General features: G+C 42.7%; 1 protein-coding gene across 1 annotated transcript in view; it reads right to left on the reverse strand.

Moving 5' to 3' along the window:
- MYOM3 (myomesin 3) overlaps window positions 1–18,353 on the reverse strand; it is a 32,134-nt gene that overhangs the window by 6,540 nt on the left and 7,241 nt on the right. The window contains exons 6-30 of the mRNA XM_042439212.1: window positions 17,843–17,938; window positions 17,337–17,425; window positions 16,996–17,040; window positions 16,627–16,767; window positions 15,587–15,748; window positions 14,870–15,011; window positions 14,221–14,420; window positions 13,288–13,344; window positions 12,769–12,896; window positions 10,797–10,980; window positions 9,594–9,771; window positions 9,261–9,382; window positions 8,842–9,029; window positions 7,445–7,571; window positions 6,224–6,402; window positions 5,094–5,208; window positions 4,484–4,640; window positions 4,176–4,285; window positions 3,750–3,794; window positions 3,361–3,497; window positions 2,955–3,099; window positions 2,077–2,136; window positions 1,847–1,914; window positions 890–1,000; window positions 369–456 (exon numbers count right to left, since the gene is read on the reverse strand). Coding sequence (XP_042295146.1) covers window positions 369–456; window positions 890–1,000; window positions 1,847–1,914; window positions 2,077–2,136; window positions 2,955–3,099; window positions 3,361–3,497; window positions 3,750–3,794; window positions 4,176–4,285; window positions 4,484–4,640; window positions 5,094–5,208; window positions 6,224–6,402; window positions 7,445–7,571; window positions 8,842–9,029; window positions 9,261–9,382; window positions 9,594–9,771; window positions 10,797–10,980; window positions 12,769–12,896; window positions 13,288–13,344; window positions 14,221–14,420; window positions 14,870–15,011; window positions 15,587–15,748; window positions 16,627–16,767; window positions 16,996–17,040; window positions 17,337–17,425; window positions 17,843–17,938 — 3,074 coding nt within the window. The remainder of the gene's footprint in view (window positions 1–368; window positions 457–889; window positions 1,001–1,846; window positions 1,915–2,076; window positions 2,137–2,954; window positions 3,100–3,360; window positions 3,498–3,749; window positions 3,795–4,175; window positions 4,286–4,483; window positions 4,641–5,093; window positions 5,209–6,223; window positions 6,403–7,444; window positions 7,572–8,841; window positions 9,030–9,260; window positions 9,383–9,593; window positions 9,772–10,796; window positions 10,981–12,768; window positions 12,897–13,287; window positions 13,345–14,220; window positions 14,421–14,869; window positions 15,012–15,586; window positions 15,749–16,626; window positions 16,768–16,995; window positions 17,041–17,336; window positions 17,426–17,842; window positions 17,939–18,353) is intronic.

Raw genomic sequence — 18,353 nt, forward strand, 5'->3', positions numbered from 1 at the left:
CTCACCCAGCAGAGTAATAATAGATGCAAATGGATTTGCAAAACAAAATATGCCCAACAAACTTGAACATAAGCGCAACTGAAGTGTGCTCAGTACTGGGGCCCTTTCGTACCACACAGTTATAGTGCTAGGAGTCCAAAATAACTGCCACAGTTGCATCCACTTGAATCCTGGGGTTTGTAGTTTAAGAAGGAGCGTTTAAATTTCTCAGCTCTTAGACTTCACTAAACGACAAACCGGAGAATTTCACAGGAGGCAGCCATAGTAGTCAAAGTGGAATCCTAGTGCTATCACTGTACAGTGTGGAAGGCTTCTAGTCTATGTGAATAAAGGAATGTATCACCCAGTGAGCCAAGATGATCATATACCTTCCTTTGTAAGATCAAGTTGAGTTGTATCTTGTCCTCTGTCATCAGAAACAACAGCTTTGTACACTCCCTTATCTGCTTTGGAAAACTAGGAAATATATACACACAACATATTAGGAAACGAAAAGTCTGTGAACTGTACAAAGAATATCTGTCCATGGGCAGCAATATATATTTAATCACGCAGGTCAAGAGTTGTGCATTAGGGCTGTGTAGTGAAAAATCTCATATTGATGATCTTATGCATTGTGCTTGTGCTGAACAGCAGTGTTGTGCAGATGAACTCACAACCAGGTGGACAAGCAGTTGCACAACCAAGTGAGCAACTGAAGACACATCTACAAGTGCTACCGCACTGCATGCACAGTGGCACGTTTGCAAACTGGAGCTGAAAGGAGACATTCTGTATTAGCAAAAATGTCCAGCTACACTGAAAAATGTACACATTTGTACGACACTGACCTGTTTACAGAAATGCATCAGTTTACAGTTTGGCCCAATCTGCCTTGCGCACTGCTTACCTTCTTAATCCGTAGGATTCCAGCACCTGTCTTTGGATCATACTGACCATCTGAGCGGCTTTTGTTATCAAAGAACCACTGGAAGATGCTGTCCTTCTTCATGTTTGCTGCCTGTTAAGAGGAAACAGTGAGGACTGGGGAGGTCCTACTCTTTGGACAGATGGACTAATACGCACTTGACACCAGAACATCTGACCAGTAGTGGGAGCAGAAGGTATAGTAAAGTCAGAGGTGAACCCAAGGTTTTTGTGAATGTCTACTCCAACATAGTATAGTGGTTTGAGTGTTGGACTATGGCTCAGAAGACCAAGGTTCGATTTCCAGCTCGCTCATGAAACCCACTGGGTGACCATGGAAAAATCACACACTCTCAGCCTCTGGGGAAGGCAGTGACAAACCTCCTTTGAACAAATCCTGCCAAGAAAACCCTATAATCGGTTCGCCTTAGGGTTGCCATAAATCGGAAATGATTTGAAAGCACACAACATACACACACTTCTTTAGATTCCTCTGATTTCCCTTTTTCTATCAAGTACAGGAGACAAGGAGGAATTGCATCTAGTGGAAGCCTCCACAGTTCCTTTCACACTATGCATGTATAGCATTAAGATTCAACTTTAAGTGCCCTGTCTGCATCCTATGGAATGGGATTTAGAGTTTGGGGAGGCACAGGAGATCTTTGGCAGAGAGTTCAAAAAACTGTTCAGTATTCCATAGGATGGAACCGCAACAAGGTTCCCATAAGTTGGAAATGACTTGAAGGCACACAGCAACAAACTAGTGTACTGTCCAAAAATAATGCATTTTGATAGCCATGGCTCAATGCTATGGAGGCACACAATAACAAGGAGAGGCTGCAGCAATTTCCTTTGGCCTGAGTATACAGGGAAGGGCAAGATATTATTTATCTTTAAAGAGGGTTCCTTTTTTGTCAGTTTCTGGCCTGGTACTACTTACTTTACATGTAAACAGGACTTCACAATCCTCAGTAACCTTCCACTGCAGATGTTCAATGAAATGAGGGCCTGTGAAAAAAGTGAGAAGTCATCAGTCTCGGACATCTTACCTCCATCTAGTGGCAAATCGTGCCCAAGTTAGTAGGTTATGCTTTTCTTTAACCTTTTAATCTTTGAAATTTATTAATCCTTGCATGCAAGAACAAAACGTGCAGTTTCTGTTTCTCTTACCGTGCTTTCTCTTCCAATCTTTCTTTTTGGCATCGGCTTCAGCTTTAAGTTTATCAAAATCTGGGAGGGGGCAAAAAAGCATCAGTTCAGGGCACAATAGCAGGAAGATGCAATTTCATTCACGGAGAACAGCGTTGGGTTTTAATATTGGACAAACTTCCCCCCTAAAAAACGTAAGATTTGTGGGGTGCTCAAGAAGAGCTTGGGAAAGTTACTCTTTGGGACTACAGCTCTGAGTTGTCTATGCTGGCTGGGAAATTCTGGACAATATGGAGTAAGTCTGGAGGATTGGCTTTAGGTGCATCTACACTGTAGAAATAATGCGGTTTGACACCACTTTAAGTGCTATAGTTCCATCCTACAAAATCTTGGGGTTTGTAATTTTATAAGGTCTTTAGCCTTCTCTGCCAGAGTACTGATGCATCACAAAATTTAAAGCAACATTGAACTGCATTATTTCTACAGTGTAGATGCACCCTTTGCTGGAAGAGGAGGCAACCATATTTGTTCTTAGATGACCTGCAAAACCTAGCTTTCATCCACCTGATCGAGGGGATTGCAGGGCAGGCTATTTGCTAGTCCAGGACAGTTTGGGTTATGAAGCTTTACATGACGTTTTACAGTTTTGAGTGGCCCACTATATGAAAAAGAGCCTAAGTTATTTTGCCGTCTGAGGCAGAACAGCAAATGTCCAGATTTGTGAAGATGATCATGTATTATGGCACTTGAGGCAGAAAATCCCACTAATCCCTCCCATCTCTCAACAGTGAAAATGTAATAGTAAAGAGCTAACATTTTGTTTTCCTTTCATTGCACCCAAATTTGACACTGCGCTCTTTAGCTTTCTGCTCAGCCTTCCCAGTCCACTGCAAACGTACCTTCCCCAACCATAGCCAAAGTGAATTGGTTTTCAGCTTTGCCGTCTTTCAGCTGGGCTGTGTAAGTCCCTTTGTCGTTTTCAGAGAAGTCCTGGATGATCAATTCCACCAAGCCATTGGCTCTGTCGAAATTGATCTTGTGGCTCTAGTGTCAAAACCAAGAGAAATAGCCCCTTAGCCAAGGAGAAGACATTAGGAGAGACGCCAGATGATACAATAACAGGTGCACACACACCATCCATTCACACACAAACATCAAACCGCACATTTCCCTGAAATCTTAGGAAACAGGAAACTGCTCACCTGCCAACCCTAAATAGAGCTACATCCATAAACACAAAGCCACCCTGGTGCCACCTTTTCTTTAGTCACAATTTTTGCACAAGCAGAATAATGGGAAACTCACTGGAGTGCTTGAAAGCTCCTTCCCATTGAAAATCAAGTGAAGCTCTGCCTCTGGGGTGAGTTTTTCAACCTCCAGCCACAAGCGCACCTCCCCTTTCTCCAGCACATCGATGTTCCATCCAGAGATCAACTCAATCACTGAAGAGAAGACAAGACAATGTAAACCGGCTATAAAAATCCAAGGCTGACAAGGCAGGCTACCTATGCAACGTGGGCATTTTCTATGGGAGGGATAAGCATCATGGAGCCTTCCAGATGTTGCTGGTTTGCAAACTCCATTAGTGAGAGATGCTGGGAGCTGCAAGTCTGAGAACATCTGGAGGATCACTTGCATCTCACCTCTGGTCTATTACAGCAATACTTTGGGGGGGGGGGAATAGCAGCACTTACAGGGGTTTCGGATCTCGTGGCTGATCTTTCGGAGCTTGTCCAGTTCTGAAAAATGCAAAGGGTAGACGATATCTTAGAACTGCAAGTCAGAAGCAAAGGAAAGGCTTAAGCTTATATGTATCTGCAGGATGGTATTTTATGCCCTAAAGGCACCAAATCCCACCTGATCTTGGAAGCTAAACAGGGTCAGCCTTAGTTAGCATTTGGATAGGAGACTGCCAGTGAATACCAGGTGCTAGATTTCAGAGGAAGGGATTGGAAAAACCACGTCCGAGTATTCCTTGACAAATAAAGCCCTATGAAATTCATGGGGTTACTGTAAGTCGACAGGTGATTTGAAGGCCTTTTCTATGGGAAGAAGGTGAGCATCACAGAACAGAATGTAGGCCAATAATACTATAATATATATAAGCATTTGTTATTTACCATCTTCAGTTAAAACATGACTGGCGGAGATGTCTTCATCGGTGTCAGTTACTTCTACTGAATATGTTCCCAGGTCTCTTTCAGTGGCATATTTCAGGATGAGCTTAGATCTTAAAGAAAAGATGGGAAGGAAAATGGAAGCAACCAAAATGAGATCCAATTGTATGCATGACATAAACAATTTCTCAGGTTTGGGTGTATGCTGCAATTTTTCTGGAACACATGTTGCTTTCGCCAGAAGGTTTTGCATCTGGAACCAGGAGTTTGCCCACAGCCTGCTTTAGGTCCCTTTGAGAGCGCACACTTACTTGTCATCTTTATCTGCGGCTTGGACTCTATCTGGGTTGGGAGGCCCTTCGTAATCTTTGGACCAGATAAATTCAGAGGTGTCAACCACTTCTGGCGGCTCAAAGGCCATGTAGATAAATCCTTCATCGTCTACCCCAACTTCAATTTCTTTGGTGCCTACAGAAGAGTGGATTTTTTAAAAAAGATTTTTTTCAACACTTTCAAATATTTTTCAATATTTTTCTCGAAACAAAGGAAAATAGGGCTTGAGGGGGTGGAAGAAACTGGAATCTTGCTATCATTGGTTTGCTTAGAAGGAAAGAAAGTGGAATCTTGGATTTTTGCTGCCGCTGGAAGAGGTTTCTCTTGCATGCGAAGTGGCATGGGCTGAGCAACTGCAATTTTAGTTCAATATAACACTACATTGTTATAGTGCTATGATTCCACTTAACTGTTATGGATGGCTGCCTGCTGTGGGATTCTGGGGTTTATAATTTAATGAGGCCTAAGAGTTATCTGACTGAGAGTTATTAAACTCTCTCCCCTAAACTGTAGATCCCAGGATCCCGCAGCCAGAGCAGCTGAAGGGTGCATCTACACTGGAGAATAAAAAACCAGGACCAATTGTACCTGGTTTGGTTTTAACAATCACAGGATCTGATGGCACGGACGGCGGGCCAACCCCTGCCTTGTTCATTGCCCGTACGCGGAAAACGTAGCACTTTCCTGTCTCCAGGTCAGAGAGCTGTAGAGGGAAAGCAGAACAAGAAGGCGCAGGTTGCACAGCGGCTGATGGAAATCCCCCTTAAAACTGATGGAGGAGTTTTAACACACAGACAGGCAGACTCAGTTTATTGGGAGGAAAATGTTAACTCGAGTGATATCAGTAAATGGGCCGACAGCAGTATGCTAAAGAAACAAACTTCTAGGGGGATTTTAAAAGAGATTTCTAAAGGCAAGAATGGGGAAACTCCCCCCCCCCCCAATCTGGAGGGTGCTGAATTCCACTTTTGGAAGTGCTGCTTTAAGACTGTGGGCAATGCAAAGCAAAGTGGGTAAGGCCAAATATTGAGCCATTAGTCCACTTTCCTGACCACTCAGTTTTAGGCATTCCTGCTTAGAAATAATCTGGAGAATCACAGCTTCCTCAGGCTGCAAAGCACAGCTCAGTTCCATACAAAACCTTCCTAGGCTTTAATTGCACTCTTATCTCCAATCACTGATCTCTTATCTCCAATCTCTGACTGGGGATAAAAACAGACATCATTTGCAGGTCATATGGGGAGTCCCAAGGGGCTGTATCAATAACAATAAAGAAATACTACTACTACTACTACTACTACTTATTATTATTATTATTATTATTATTATTATTATTATTTCCTACCCACCTCTCTTCATGGATTGAGCTACGAAACAACAACAGACCAACAAATACACATCAGTTAAGAACACAACATCAGCTAAAACATACATCAATTAAAAGAACAAACAAGACACATGTGTATTAAACACATCTCAGTCAAGCCCTCCTGTCCCTGCTATAACGGCAACTACAACTCCATTGGGAAATGCTACGCCAATTAAAAATATTAGTTTACATTTGCCTATACAGGTTTATGAGCCACCAAACTAAGAATGCATTGTGGCCTGCCAGATGTTTGACTCTCTGCATCCCACAGTTTTAATGGTTCTTGTCAAGAGAGGAGCAACTGTAATGTAAATAAATGTTGGGTTATAGGAACTGCAACAGCTGAGACCTTCATGTGGGTGCTGTCGATCGGCTGCTGGTTCAGTTGTTCCCAGGTGTCTGATCCCTCCTCGCAGGCATCCACATAATAGCCAGTGACAGGGCCTGCTCCGGTGTACAAGGGTGGCTCCCAATGGACCATCAGAGATGTGTCTCGCACTTCGGTGCACCTCACATCATAGGGAGGGCCTGTATACAAGGGGGGATGGGATTTCAAAGTACATGGGAAGGAAAAAGAAAGGGGAAACGAGAGACAAAGCATTGAATCATAGAGTTGGGAGAGAACACAAGGGCCATGTAGTTTAACCCCCGTCTGCCAAGCAGGAATACCCAACCAAAGCACTCCCGACAAATGGTCATCCAGTCTGTTTAAAAACCTCCAAAGAAGGAGACTCCACCACACTCCAAGGCAGCGTACATATGCGTTCCTGACTTTGCAAGCAAATGTACATCTCCTACACCCTCTCCAGCCAACATTGCTTGAGTCCATTGGTGGCTGTTGTCTTCCCTGTTAGTAAATCTGCTCTGGGATTTAAAGGAGCTATCCAATGTACTGAGCCTATTTTTTGAAGGCATCACAGCTTGGCTAGCTCCTTTGATATGTAAAACTTGGGATAGATTCCCTCTATCTCACTGACATGGAAGCCACCAGCTACTGCTTTTTGCATCTGTCTGCTGCAACAGGAATTCCCCAAAGATTCAAGCTAGGAATCTTCCCAGCCTTCTTTCTTGAGATCTTTTGTTTTGGGGTGAGTACCTGCAGAGGGTCACAGAGGACCCCAACCAATTTTTAAAGTTTCTCTTCTGAAAAAGAAATCAAGGCATGCCATAACGACTGTGTTTGCATGTGTTTTGTGCCTTTGTGGTTCTTCCTGCCATTTCTCCGGCTAGTTATTTCAAATGCCAAGGGCATGCTTGGAACAAATGTTGGAACGCTGTAGATCCACCCTTATGCTGTAGATTCCCTCCATTCAAATGTTTGCCCTAGGATGTTATCCACATTGTAGAATTACAACAAACAATTGCTCCATCCTATGACATTTTGGGATCTGTAGTTTGAAGAGTGATTGGAATTGTCTTTGTAATAACTTCCCCAAACTACAAATCTCAGGATTCAATAGGATGGAGCCGTGGCAGTTAAAGTGATGTCATGCTGCTGAAATTGTGCAGTGTGGATACACACCTGGTTATCAAGGTTGCATTTTACTTGCTTCTAAGCCCTGGTCTTTACCTGGCTCTGGCATTGTCCACTCCTCACATTTGAAAATGTCACTGGGTTCGGATACTTTCCCAACACCAACCACGTTCATTGCATAACCACGGAACTCATAGAAGTGCCCTTCAGTCAGGTTGGTCACCTGCAGAATCAGAAGATCATCAGAACATTTCTCAAAACTCTGTCCTAAAGCCATGGTATTCCATTCTGGGAGAGATGTGCCACTTTGCTTGAGAAAGAGTTTAAACCAGTCTTCTTCTCCAGACCAGACCCTATACAAATGCATACTCAAATACAAATGCAAAAAATTGGCAAAAGCATAACCTGCAATTTTGACTGTGCAATGAATGGGCATACATTTGATGTAACTATCACACATAACTGATGGGTATTGCAAAAAGTGTAAAGATATATAACTGAACGCTAAAGTCAGGATTGTCCATGCCATTGTATTTCTGATTTCTATCCATGGTTATTATGAAAGCTGAACAATGAAGAAAAGTGAGAGGAAGAAAATCAGCTCATTTGAGATGTGGTGCAGGAAGAGAGTTCTATGGATATCATGGACTGCTAAAAAGACAAGTAAATCAAGCTTGAACTTTCCCTAGAAGTCAAGATGACTGAACTGAGACTGTTGTACTTTGGACATATCATGAAAAAAACAATAATGCTTGGTTACTCTTTCTTGGTAGAAGCAGTAGCAAAAGAGGAAGACCCCATTAGAGGTGGATAGATTCAGTCAAGGAAGCCATGGCTGTCCTGAGTTTGCAAGCGCTGAGCTGAGCTGTTGGAGGCATCTCATTCATACAGTCACCATAAGTCTAAGTCAACCTGATGGCAATTAACAGCAATTCCATAAAAAATATGTAACATATTTTCCTGGTCCTATTTTGAAACCGTTTAGACTTTTTAAAATGACCACTTTTCCATTTCAAGTAAAATTGACTTTACCAAAAATTGCATCTCAGCTGGTCCTGTAAATTTCACTGCTCTTTGGAACTGTAGAATTAGGAATGGGAAAACCAAAGCCCTCATCGGATCCTTTCATATTACACACTTTGGTTCCAATTTAACTCTCATGGCTGCATCACATGGAATCATGGGACCTGTAGTTTCATGAAGTGTTAGTATTCTGTGCCCAAGAGCTCCAGTGCCTCACCAAACTACCAGTCTCAGGAGTCCCAGCCATGTCAGCTAAAGTCGTATCAAAGCTCTCCAATTGCATAGTGTGAAACTGAGTCCCTGGTCCTTCCATGAGGTGCATCTCTCCTCCATTTCTGCAATGCTTCCAACACTGGGTCGTGGTTAATGCCACTGAAGAGATATAAGGGGCGAGGTAAGGGAATATCTATTTTTCCACTGAGTCTCCCAGATCCTGCTTCAAAGCAAAAATGCGACACAAGTCTCCGTACCGTGTAAACACGTTGCGGGATTGGCTTAACGTTGATCTCATGCCAGTCAATCTCTGACACATCATGCTGGTCCAAGAAATAACCCAGAATTGTTGTGCCTCCTTTGCGTTGGGGAGGTTTCCAGCCTATGGTCATGTTGTTCTTCTCGCAGTTCAGCAAGGCAAAGCTGCGAGGAGGCGAGGGACATGCTGGGTGAGAAAAAAAACATAAGGCAGGTTTGGAATCCAGTCTAGCATGTGGCTTCTTTGCCCAATTGTGGGTTGGCTGGCTGTGTTTTGCAGGTTGGGTAGGTGTGAAAAAGAGACTGCACTGAGTTTGGACTTTTGCAGCCAGCACAGCCACTGGTCATCATTTGTAGTCCTCCTAAAGGAATGTTTCTGTGTTTTGGGATTGCATACATCCTTCAAGAAGATACTTACAGATAGCTTGTCTGACAAGGATTGGGTCAGACTCTGGGGAGCTCTCCCCGACTCCTGCTTCATTGACGCATTTCACACAGAAGACATACTCTTTGCCAGTTTTGAGTCCTGGAACAGTGAACCTGACAAAGAAACACAAGGAAGAACCAAAATGTGAGTAGCAAATATAAATCCCTTCCTTCCATCTCACAATCACAGGGATGGGTATCAGGGTCCGGACCATCCACTCAAAATAGAAGATGCAGGGCCAGCCTACATTTTGTGCCTGAAGGAACGAACAAGATGGCGGACCTCTTTGGTTCCAATATGGCAAGGATTGTCCTGTGAACTCACTCATTGCATGTGACGGGCTTGTTGTTGACCGTTTGCCATTCCTCTTCCCCAACCTCCCAGCAGTATATGTAATAGCCAAGGGGTTCTTCCTCGCCTTCCTTTGGCTTGCTCCATTGCACAACGACAGATGTGTTGGTGTCTCTGAAAGCCAGAACCTGAGATGGTGGTGGGAGGGGAGCTAAAGGAAGAGAAATGGGATTAAGCTACAAACAGTGGTAATTTTGGAGTCTGTGCTAGCTCCTTTCAGGTTCTGGTTCTATATGGTTGCTTTCAGATGTAGACCAAACATGCTGCATGTGGGCCATGAGCTACATTATGTTCACCTTCTGCCATGAAGACATATGGAAGACATAGCTGTCCCCTTCTTTCTTTCCTCTGTCCAGCAAAGCTAGCCAAACCATAGCATAGATTCATTGCCTCATTGACATGAGAGCCACTACGTTATTCCTCATTCCAGTAATCCCAGTCCAGATCTGGTGCTTGCAATACATATGGCCAAAATGTGACCCTTTTATTTCACCTATTTAGATTACTTTGGCCACAATCTTCCATCCTGCATGTGAAATGTAACACTCTGCACATGGAGCATCCATCTTGGCTTTGGAGTGGGGGGGGGGGATTAAAACAAGGTTGCTCTTCTATCCAGGTGAATGACTTGGTTTCTCTTTCCCTTGGCTGCAGTTGTGGATGAGATGGACCAGATCTTAGTTGCTGAAATCATCTCCTTCCACACTTTCCCTCAGCCACTGAAAAGGAACAGCAGTTGCCTTTCTCCAGGTTTGACAGGTGCCTTGGGCGGATGTTTTGGATAGTTTCTTAGGAGCTAATGAATAGTTGCCCCCTTTGTGGACCATCCAAAAGAAGGCATATACTTGTGTAACTAAAATTATCCATGCTTATGTCACCAATAGGATTCCAGCCTTTCTTTATTAAAGTGTGAATCTGTGCCCTGAGAAGTAGCAAGCAAGTAGAAGGTAACGTTTCAAAATATCTAAATGCTCTTTGTTGTTGTTGTGGCAGATTATAGGTTGCATTCTATGAAGTGGTCATTCCCACCTGTATAGATTTACTTGGTTTGCAAACTGTGCAGCTTCAAGAGGTTGTCCTTTATGACAGAGCGAGACACTTCTAGAATGCAGAGCAAAAGACTGGAGCCTGCTAACAAACTCAGTTCATATTAAAAAATGAGGAGAGATAAATTACCTATTTTTTCTCCAGTTGAGATGGGTTCACTGGGCAAAGACGGTTCACTGACTCCATACTTGTTCACAGACCGCACTCGGAAACGGTACAACTTCCCTTTGGCCAGGTCAAAGACAGCCAAGGTGGTGGAATTCACCGGCGTGTCCATATCAACCCTCTGCCAGCTGTCACTGCCCTCTATTGACTGAGACGATAAAAAAGGACAATCTATGAATGAATAATTGCTCCAGAACTTGAACCACAATTTTCAGGGGCATAATCCACAGTGGCTGGTGACAGCCCTATCAGTGGGATAAGAAATCCATTCCAGAGCATAGTTTGATGTTTAAATGATCTATCCAAGGTGCATGATCCTATCCACTCAAATAGTTACAACAGCTTTGCTAGATACTTTAAAGTCTGAATTAAGCCTGGAGTGGTTTCACTGACGTTTGTGTCTTGTCTTTTTTGGATTGTAAGCCTGAGGGCAGGGAAATGTCTAATTAACAAATTGTAAGCCACTTTGATAGCCTTGGCTGAAGAGCGGAGTATAAATTATTATTATTATTATTATTATTATTATTATTATTATTATTATTATTATCCAAACCACCAGCTGCCATAGGGCAGAAAATAGCAATGGGTCATTAAACTCTGACAATTGCTATTTTTGTTACCAAGGCACCACTAGGAGGGTTTGGGGGGTGCAGATCACATTAGGTGATACACAAAAAGGGGTGACATATTGTAAGCCCGAGGGCAGGGATCCGTCTAACTAAAAAGATTGCATGTACAGCGCTGTGTAAATTTACAGCGCTTCATAAATAAAGGTTAATAATAATAATAACATTGCTCTCCAAACACCCACCTTTTGGCCAAAACAGGCTGTGGTGTTTGCCTACATCCCTTTTAAATGCTGGAGAGATGATATGAATGGGGTGAGGCTCAGAGGGAGAGAAAGGAGAGGCCCCAGGTTTTAAAAAAATAAATTTAAAATGTGAAAATTTTGATTAAATTTTAATTTTTTTAAAAAAATCAAATTTCAAAATTCTTTAAAAACTTTCTTTAAAAACATTTCATCTTACCAAACTTTCTCTTTTACCCCATGAAACAATGTACATGCGAATACATTTAGGCCGTGCATATGATATTGCAATGTAAATGAATACTTTTAATTTTGCTATTTGTGTATGTCGCAACTCTTGCCATTGCATTCAGCAATATATGGGGATTACGACTTACGAGTAACATGAGTACACAAAACATTACTCAGGATCCTGTAGGGTGTGGTATAAAAGGAGGTCAATAAGTGTGTGTGACAGTATGAGTTACTGCATCGGGTGACGCCAGCCCTAGGGACACCACCTTGTATGCCTTCAAGTTGTTTCCAACTTATGGGGACTTGAAGGTGCACCTATCACAGGGTTTTCTGGGGCTGAGAGTATGTAACTCACCCAAGACCACCAAAGGGGGATTTGAACCCTGGTCTCCAGAGTCATAGTCCAATGCTAAACCACTAGGTCATGCTGGCTTTCTACTCTCTCAGTGGCAGCTTTGCTTTGTGGAGCAGGAGATAGGAATGCCTGCATTCTCAAGGTATGACTTGAGCATTAATGGGGTTCCTTTCTAGGTTACTCTCTTGAGGTCTCTATATGAATCCTATCCATTCAAATAGGTACAACAGCTTTGATGGATATGAGACCTCCAGAGGCTCACCTAAATCACATATAGACGCCCCAAGAGACTAACCTAAAAAGGAACCCTATTAATGCTCCAGTCATACCTTGGGAATGCAGGCCTGCATAACTCCTGCTCCACAAAGCAGAACATAGCTGAAAAGACATATTTGGTAGCCCACAGAGAGTTATATAACCATCCTATTTCCCTTTCTGTTTGGGACAGCAAAAGTATGTGTGTGTAAATATATATATGTCTGTACATGTGTGACATGTGGGTGTAGTAGAGGACACAATGTCCACAGTCAATTGCTCACCCTTTCTACAAAGTAACTCAGTGGTTCTTTGCCCCTGGGGCTTGGCTCGTCCCAAGAGAGGACCACATAATCTTCCCGGACTTCGCTCGCATGGACGTTGGTGGGAGGCAAAGGGAGCTTGACTTTGGCTGTGAGAAGGGGAAAAATGCACCATCACCACCGGTACACAACATTTTAGGAATACAAGATGAAATTGCTAATGATCTCTGGGTTCTTCAGCCAGTAATATATAACTGGTGGAAGTCAAACTCGATCTATTGCTCTTGGAAGCCTCCTTGAGGCTAGGAATGGGGATGAAAAACATCTGAATTAAAAATAAAGATGACTAGGAAGGGTGAAGGGGCTTTGGAGAAGGCTAGAGAGACCGTGGGGACTGCAAAAAGAGCTCTAGGCTGTATACAATGCATTGCCCACATGATGCCCATCTCTGTCCCAAGTGACTGGCAACATAGTCAACATCTAGGGCACCAGAGCATGAATCACAGGGAAAGCCTAAGATTAAGCTGCCTTTGAACCTACCTTCTAGTTCATCTTTGGAGACGGTGATTGTCCTCATCCCATCATCATAAGGGATGTCTGAGTAGATGGTAGAAAAAGAGATAGAAAGGTTATCAATGGAGACAAAAACTCATTTTTATTTTATTTGCTGGTAGAACCCCAGGAAGAAATGGGTCTTAGAGGAAGTCAAGCCTGAGCTCTTCCTAGAAGCCAAGATGACTCCACTGAGGTTATTGTACTTTGGCCATATCATGAGACAACAGGATTCATTGGAAAAAGCAATAATACTAGGAAAGGTGGAGGACAACAGAAAGAGAGGGAGACCACATACTAAGTGGATGATCTCAGTCAAGGAGGCCATGGCCTTTAATCTGCAAGACATTAGCAGAGCAGTTGAGGGCAGTGGGTCTTGGAGACATTTCATTCATAGGGTTGCTATGAGTTGAAGTCAACTCAAAAGCAGGTAACAACAAGGGGCCCAGAAAAATGAGTGACTTGGTTCTTGACCTGAGAGGACTATTTGGTCAACTCTCCAAACCCATGATGGCTTCCAAGGCCAAAGAAACTTAACATGTGAATTGACATGGCTCCATCCTACAGAATCATAACACCAGCCCTCTTTGCGAGAGAAGACCAAAGACCTTGTAAAACTACAAATTCCAGGATTTCATAGGCTGTAGCGACAGGACTTAAAATGGTGTCAAACTGCATTCTTTCTACAGTGTATGTGCAGCACACAAACTACTACACCATGTTGGCTGTATTGCTGATACAGAGGGTAGTTGAAGACATAGAATAACTGTCCCTGGTATGTATATATGATACCTATTCCATGTCTTCTATACTGTGATTGTTTTCTTTGGGTTCACAGAAGGATTTAGTTGCCCCAGAGGCTACATTTGTTATTTCGAAAAGCTTAATGTGATGGGAGGAATATAAAAAAAGTCACTGTACTCATCAATCTTTTGGCCTCATTGGGATCGATCATTGTCACTGGGTCGCTGGCCTTCGATGGGTTACTGATCCCAACACAGTTGACCGCCTTCACTCGGAATTGGTACATCTTTCCTTCAGTGAGTCCCGTAATGGGAGACCTGCATGTTTTCACAAGCATGTCGTTGCATGGCACCCATTCATCTGTGCCCACCTCGCACCTGAAGAACGGGCACACAATATTGTTATAATGGAGGTTAAAAAAACATGGTTACAATGCAGTTATGGGGAGAAAAAACTTATTCATAGGTACATTCCTTATGAAAGGAAGGAGGACTCCATGAACATTTTTAAAACAATTGCATCTCCATTTATTAAGCTAGTGGCAATGCAGATGAATTCATTATGCCAATTCCTCCAGCAAAGATAGGGAAAGATCTTGTGAATTAACAATCATATATATATATGTGTGTGTGTGTGTGTGTGTGTGTGTGTGTGTGTGTGTGTGTGTATACTTTTCAATGAGGAATTTTCCCTGGGGATTTTGCTATAGGGACCGTCATAAGAAGAGCCGATACTTCAAAACCTACAGTTACAGCAGTGTTCTTGGTGGAATATAATCTGGAGAAAGAAAGCAAGGCAAATGGTTATGTGCAATATGTATGCGGACCTTTCGATAAAATAGCCAAGGACAGGACTTCCGCCGTTATCGCTGGGCATGATCCAGGAAAGCATGAGGCTGTTTTTATTCACATCCTGGTATTTCACGCAAAGAGGAGACCCAGGAGCTCCAGCATTTTCAGCGGCAGCATCTAGAAAAGAAATATATAGTCACATTTGAGACTATTTTGTCTAAGGCCAGGGTGGACTATCATCTGGATTGGTTCCTATTCTTGTGTTTTGGCCCATGAGGTACTATCAAATTTGAGAGAAAGGGCTGGATACAGATTTACTCATCCTTAAGAGCAGAGCCTTAGAAAACAATGCGACTCAAGTCAGTCATGATGACAAATCCCATCGATGACAATTCACCTACCATAGCAGAGTCAAAGGACTCTATCCCTCACCACAATTGCACTAGTTTAATAAGGGAAACATACTGTTTGGCATAATTTCTTATCACACTTTCCCTTCATGATAGCACTGTGTTGATCCATGGTTGCATGATCTGTTTTCTGCACTGCCAAATGCCACCTTCTGGGACAAACAAGTGATCACAGCTGCCAACCATTTCCCAAAGCTGGCTGCTGTGTGCATGTGTATAGTGACTTTTCCCCAGTGTGGGAATTGGGGATGTGTCGTACTATACAATCCCAAACAACCATGACCATTGGCCATAACACTTAACAAACCATCAGAAAGCAAATCCCACATGCTTTGCACACACCCCGAATGAACACGTAAGCTCTTTGCTCTTTGTATCCATCTCGTGTTGGGATTCGGACGCTGTAAAACCCTTCATCCTCTTTGTAAGCACAAGACACCGTCAAGGAAGCCTCGTGGTCTTTGCACTGTATTTTTCGTCGGTCAGAATCTTTCAGCAACTCACCTGGAGCAGAAAGAGCGATGCAAATAGTGAAAAAAATCAATAAAGGTTGCAAAGTTACATAACGGAGGAATTATGTTTCTTATTGCCAGTGCTGACCCTGGTAGTGTCCAGTCTGTCCTCTCCAACAGCAGCAGAAGAAAAAGCAAAATTTCAGTTCATTGGTACCAGGTCTGCTTTTCAGGACTTTGGGAAAATGGAAATAGTCTGCACAAAAGAGTGGCGAATGCTCCCTTGCACTGTTCCATGCCAAACTACAAGCAGAAATCTGCATTGCATATCTGAATGTAGTAATAAATTTGGATGAGCTTTGCTCACTGTGCCAATCTCCAGTCCTTACAGCCAATTCAAAATTTAGGGGGCAGGTATCTTGATCCTTATCCATCGGCCAGTTATAGCACTTTCCATTTCTACCAGGAGTGGTTGTGTGTGTGCTTTTTTTTAAATAAAGCGAGTGGGTCTTAGTTACCTGTTCAGGTCCAAGCCACACAAAAATACTTTAGCACATAGCAAATATATATATATATATATATATATATATATATATATATATATTTGCAGAGAAAATATTTCAATTTTCTTCCCCGCACAATGAACTCTAAAGGGAATAGCAAATGATGCCATCCTCCCTGCTGTTAAATGATGATAGTGGTGTTTTGGCCAGACAATGGCTGTGGGTTCCCATGTCATTTGGGCCACAAATCCAGGTTTCAATCCAGGGTTTTAAAACTTTCCAAGGTGCTGAACGCTAGCTTTAAAATAGGTTCTGCACATTGGAGAGCTCCTTTCAAGCTATCCAAAACCTGGAGCGGATTCACCATCCCACCGACATGGGAGCCACCCGCTGACTGTCCTATTACCAACTACCCAGAAATACAAACCGTCTCTGAACCAGCGGATATCCCGTTGGTGCTCCTGCAAGTCCATGGTGAAAGAACAGAAGAGGGTGAACGGCTCCTTCTCTCGAGAAAATATAGGTTTCAAAGTGCTGGCAAAGTCTGCCTCTAAGCCCCTGAGTGACCCTGAAAAAGAAGATGATACTGGGTTAAACATGTCTGGAATTGTCTTCTGGCTAATGTAGGATAAAGAGAGAACCTGGAAAAGTTTTAAATTGAGACTATTATAAAACTCCAATTTTTGGCTGCCAAATAGCTCAAAGCTGTTCTACGAATGCAGATCTGAACATTAAAATAAAAATTCATGGGAAAAAAACCCAAACAAACAGCAATAACCTTGTGCCATATACTCACTTTTGTATATCTCCGAGTCAAAGCCCGACTCCTTCCCATAATATTCTGCAAAAGAGCAGAGGAGAGTTGATAAAATTTTGTAATTTGCTCTGCCTTTAGGCTGTATGCTGATGGAAGATTTTATTTGTCTTTGACTGTTCCTTATGTAAAGTGCTGTGTAAACCAACAGCGCTATAGAAATAAACTTTAATAATAATAAAATGAGAGAGAAATATATCTTTATTGACAGATATATTAATTTGGTCTTTGGCTCAAAGTGATGTTCTGGAGAGAAATGGGAAATCTGATAAAGCTGTAATAGGTACTAGGGAGGAAAGGAAAGCAAATCCCCCTTGACTTACTCCGGACAAGGACTGTTGCGAATGAGTAAGCTTCGCCGTATGGATTTTTCACCTCCACGCTGTATTCAGCAGAATCATCCAATGAGCATCTGAATAATAAAAGATATTTATGAAGATTTGGCATTGAGAAGAACTGAAACGCTGTCCTTCCCGTTTTGGACCGCAGTTTCCATTTTCCCTTACTTTTGGCCATACTAATGGAGATACTGGGAGTTGGAGTCCAAAATAACCAGCGAGAACCAGAGGTTCCCAATCCCTTAAAGTCTGATGTGACCTAAACCATTAAAACCAGCAATAACCACAAGAGCTTCAAAAGGAGCTGTGTGATCCATGGATAGAAATAAAACCCAGGGTTCTGTAATGCCTTATTAAGATTGCTAAAATGTCCCAATAATGGCAAGCTGGCTGTCCTTATGGATTTGGTTAAAAGGCAGAATACTTGCAACTGTGCATTAAAAAGAAATTACAGTGGAAGTTTCCCTAGATTTTCAAGCTGACTGTGTTACCTGCTTATGTCCAAGGTCAGCATGCCAAACTCATGTTTCACCTTGTATTTCCCAGCTGGAGCTAGACGGGGGTCAATCCGAACTCCATTTTTATACCTGGTTGGGTGCAAAGAGACAGACAGATGTGACGGGAGTTTATAGATGCTTGAATCAATGGGTAATGTTCATAAAGATTATGTATCATCTATCGACATATGGGGCAGGAGATATTTTGGAGGTAGTGTTCTGCACCTTGAATAAGATGTTTTAAGGCTGGACTGAAACCCAGTTACTGCCCAAATTACACAGAAACTACCCAGCATCACTGTGTGAAACTTCCCTCTTACAATATTGGAGCAAGGCCTGGAAAAATTACATTTTGGGGGCTAGAAGTCCCAGAGTCTCAGAGTCCCCTTAGTATGTCCTCCAAACAGGCTCAGGTTTCACACCAGGGATGAATCTTTCTCCCTGACATGCTGCTTTTCAATGGGCAGGGTGGTGCATTCGAATTTAAACCCTCCTGCCCTTCCAG

The sequence above is a fragment of the Sceloporus undulatus genome, chromosome 9 (genome assembly GCF_019175285.1).
Source record: "Sceloporus undulatus isolate JIND9_A2432 ecotype Alabama chromosome 9, SceUnd_v1.1, whole genome shotgun sequence".
Taxonomy (NCBI): Eukaryota; Metazoa; Chordata; class Lepidosauria; order Squamata; family Phrynosomatidae; genus Sceloporus; species Sceloporus undulatus.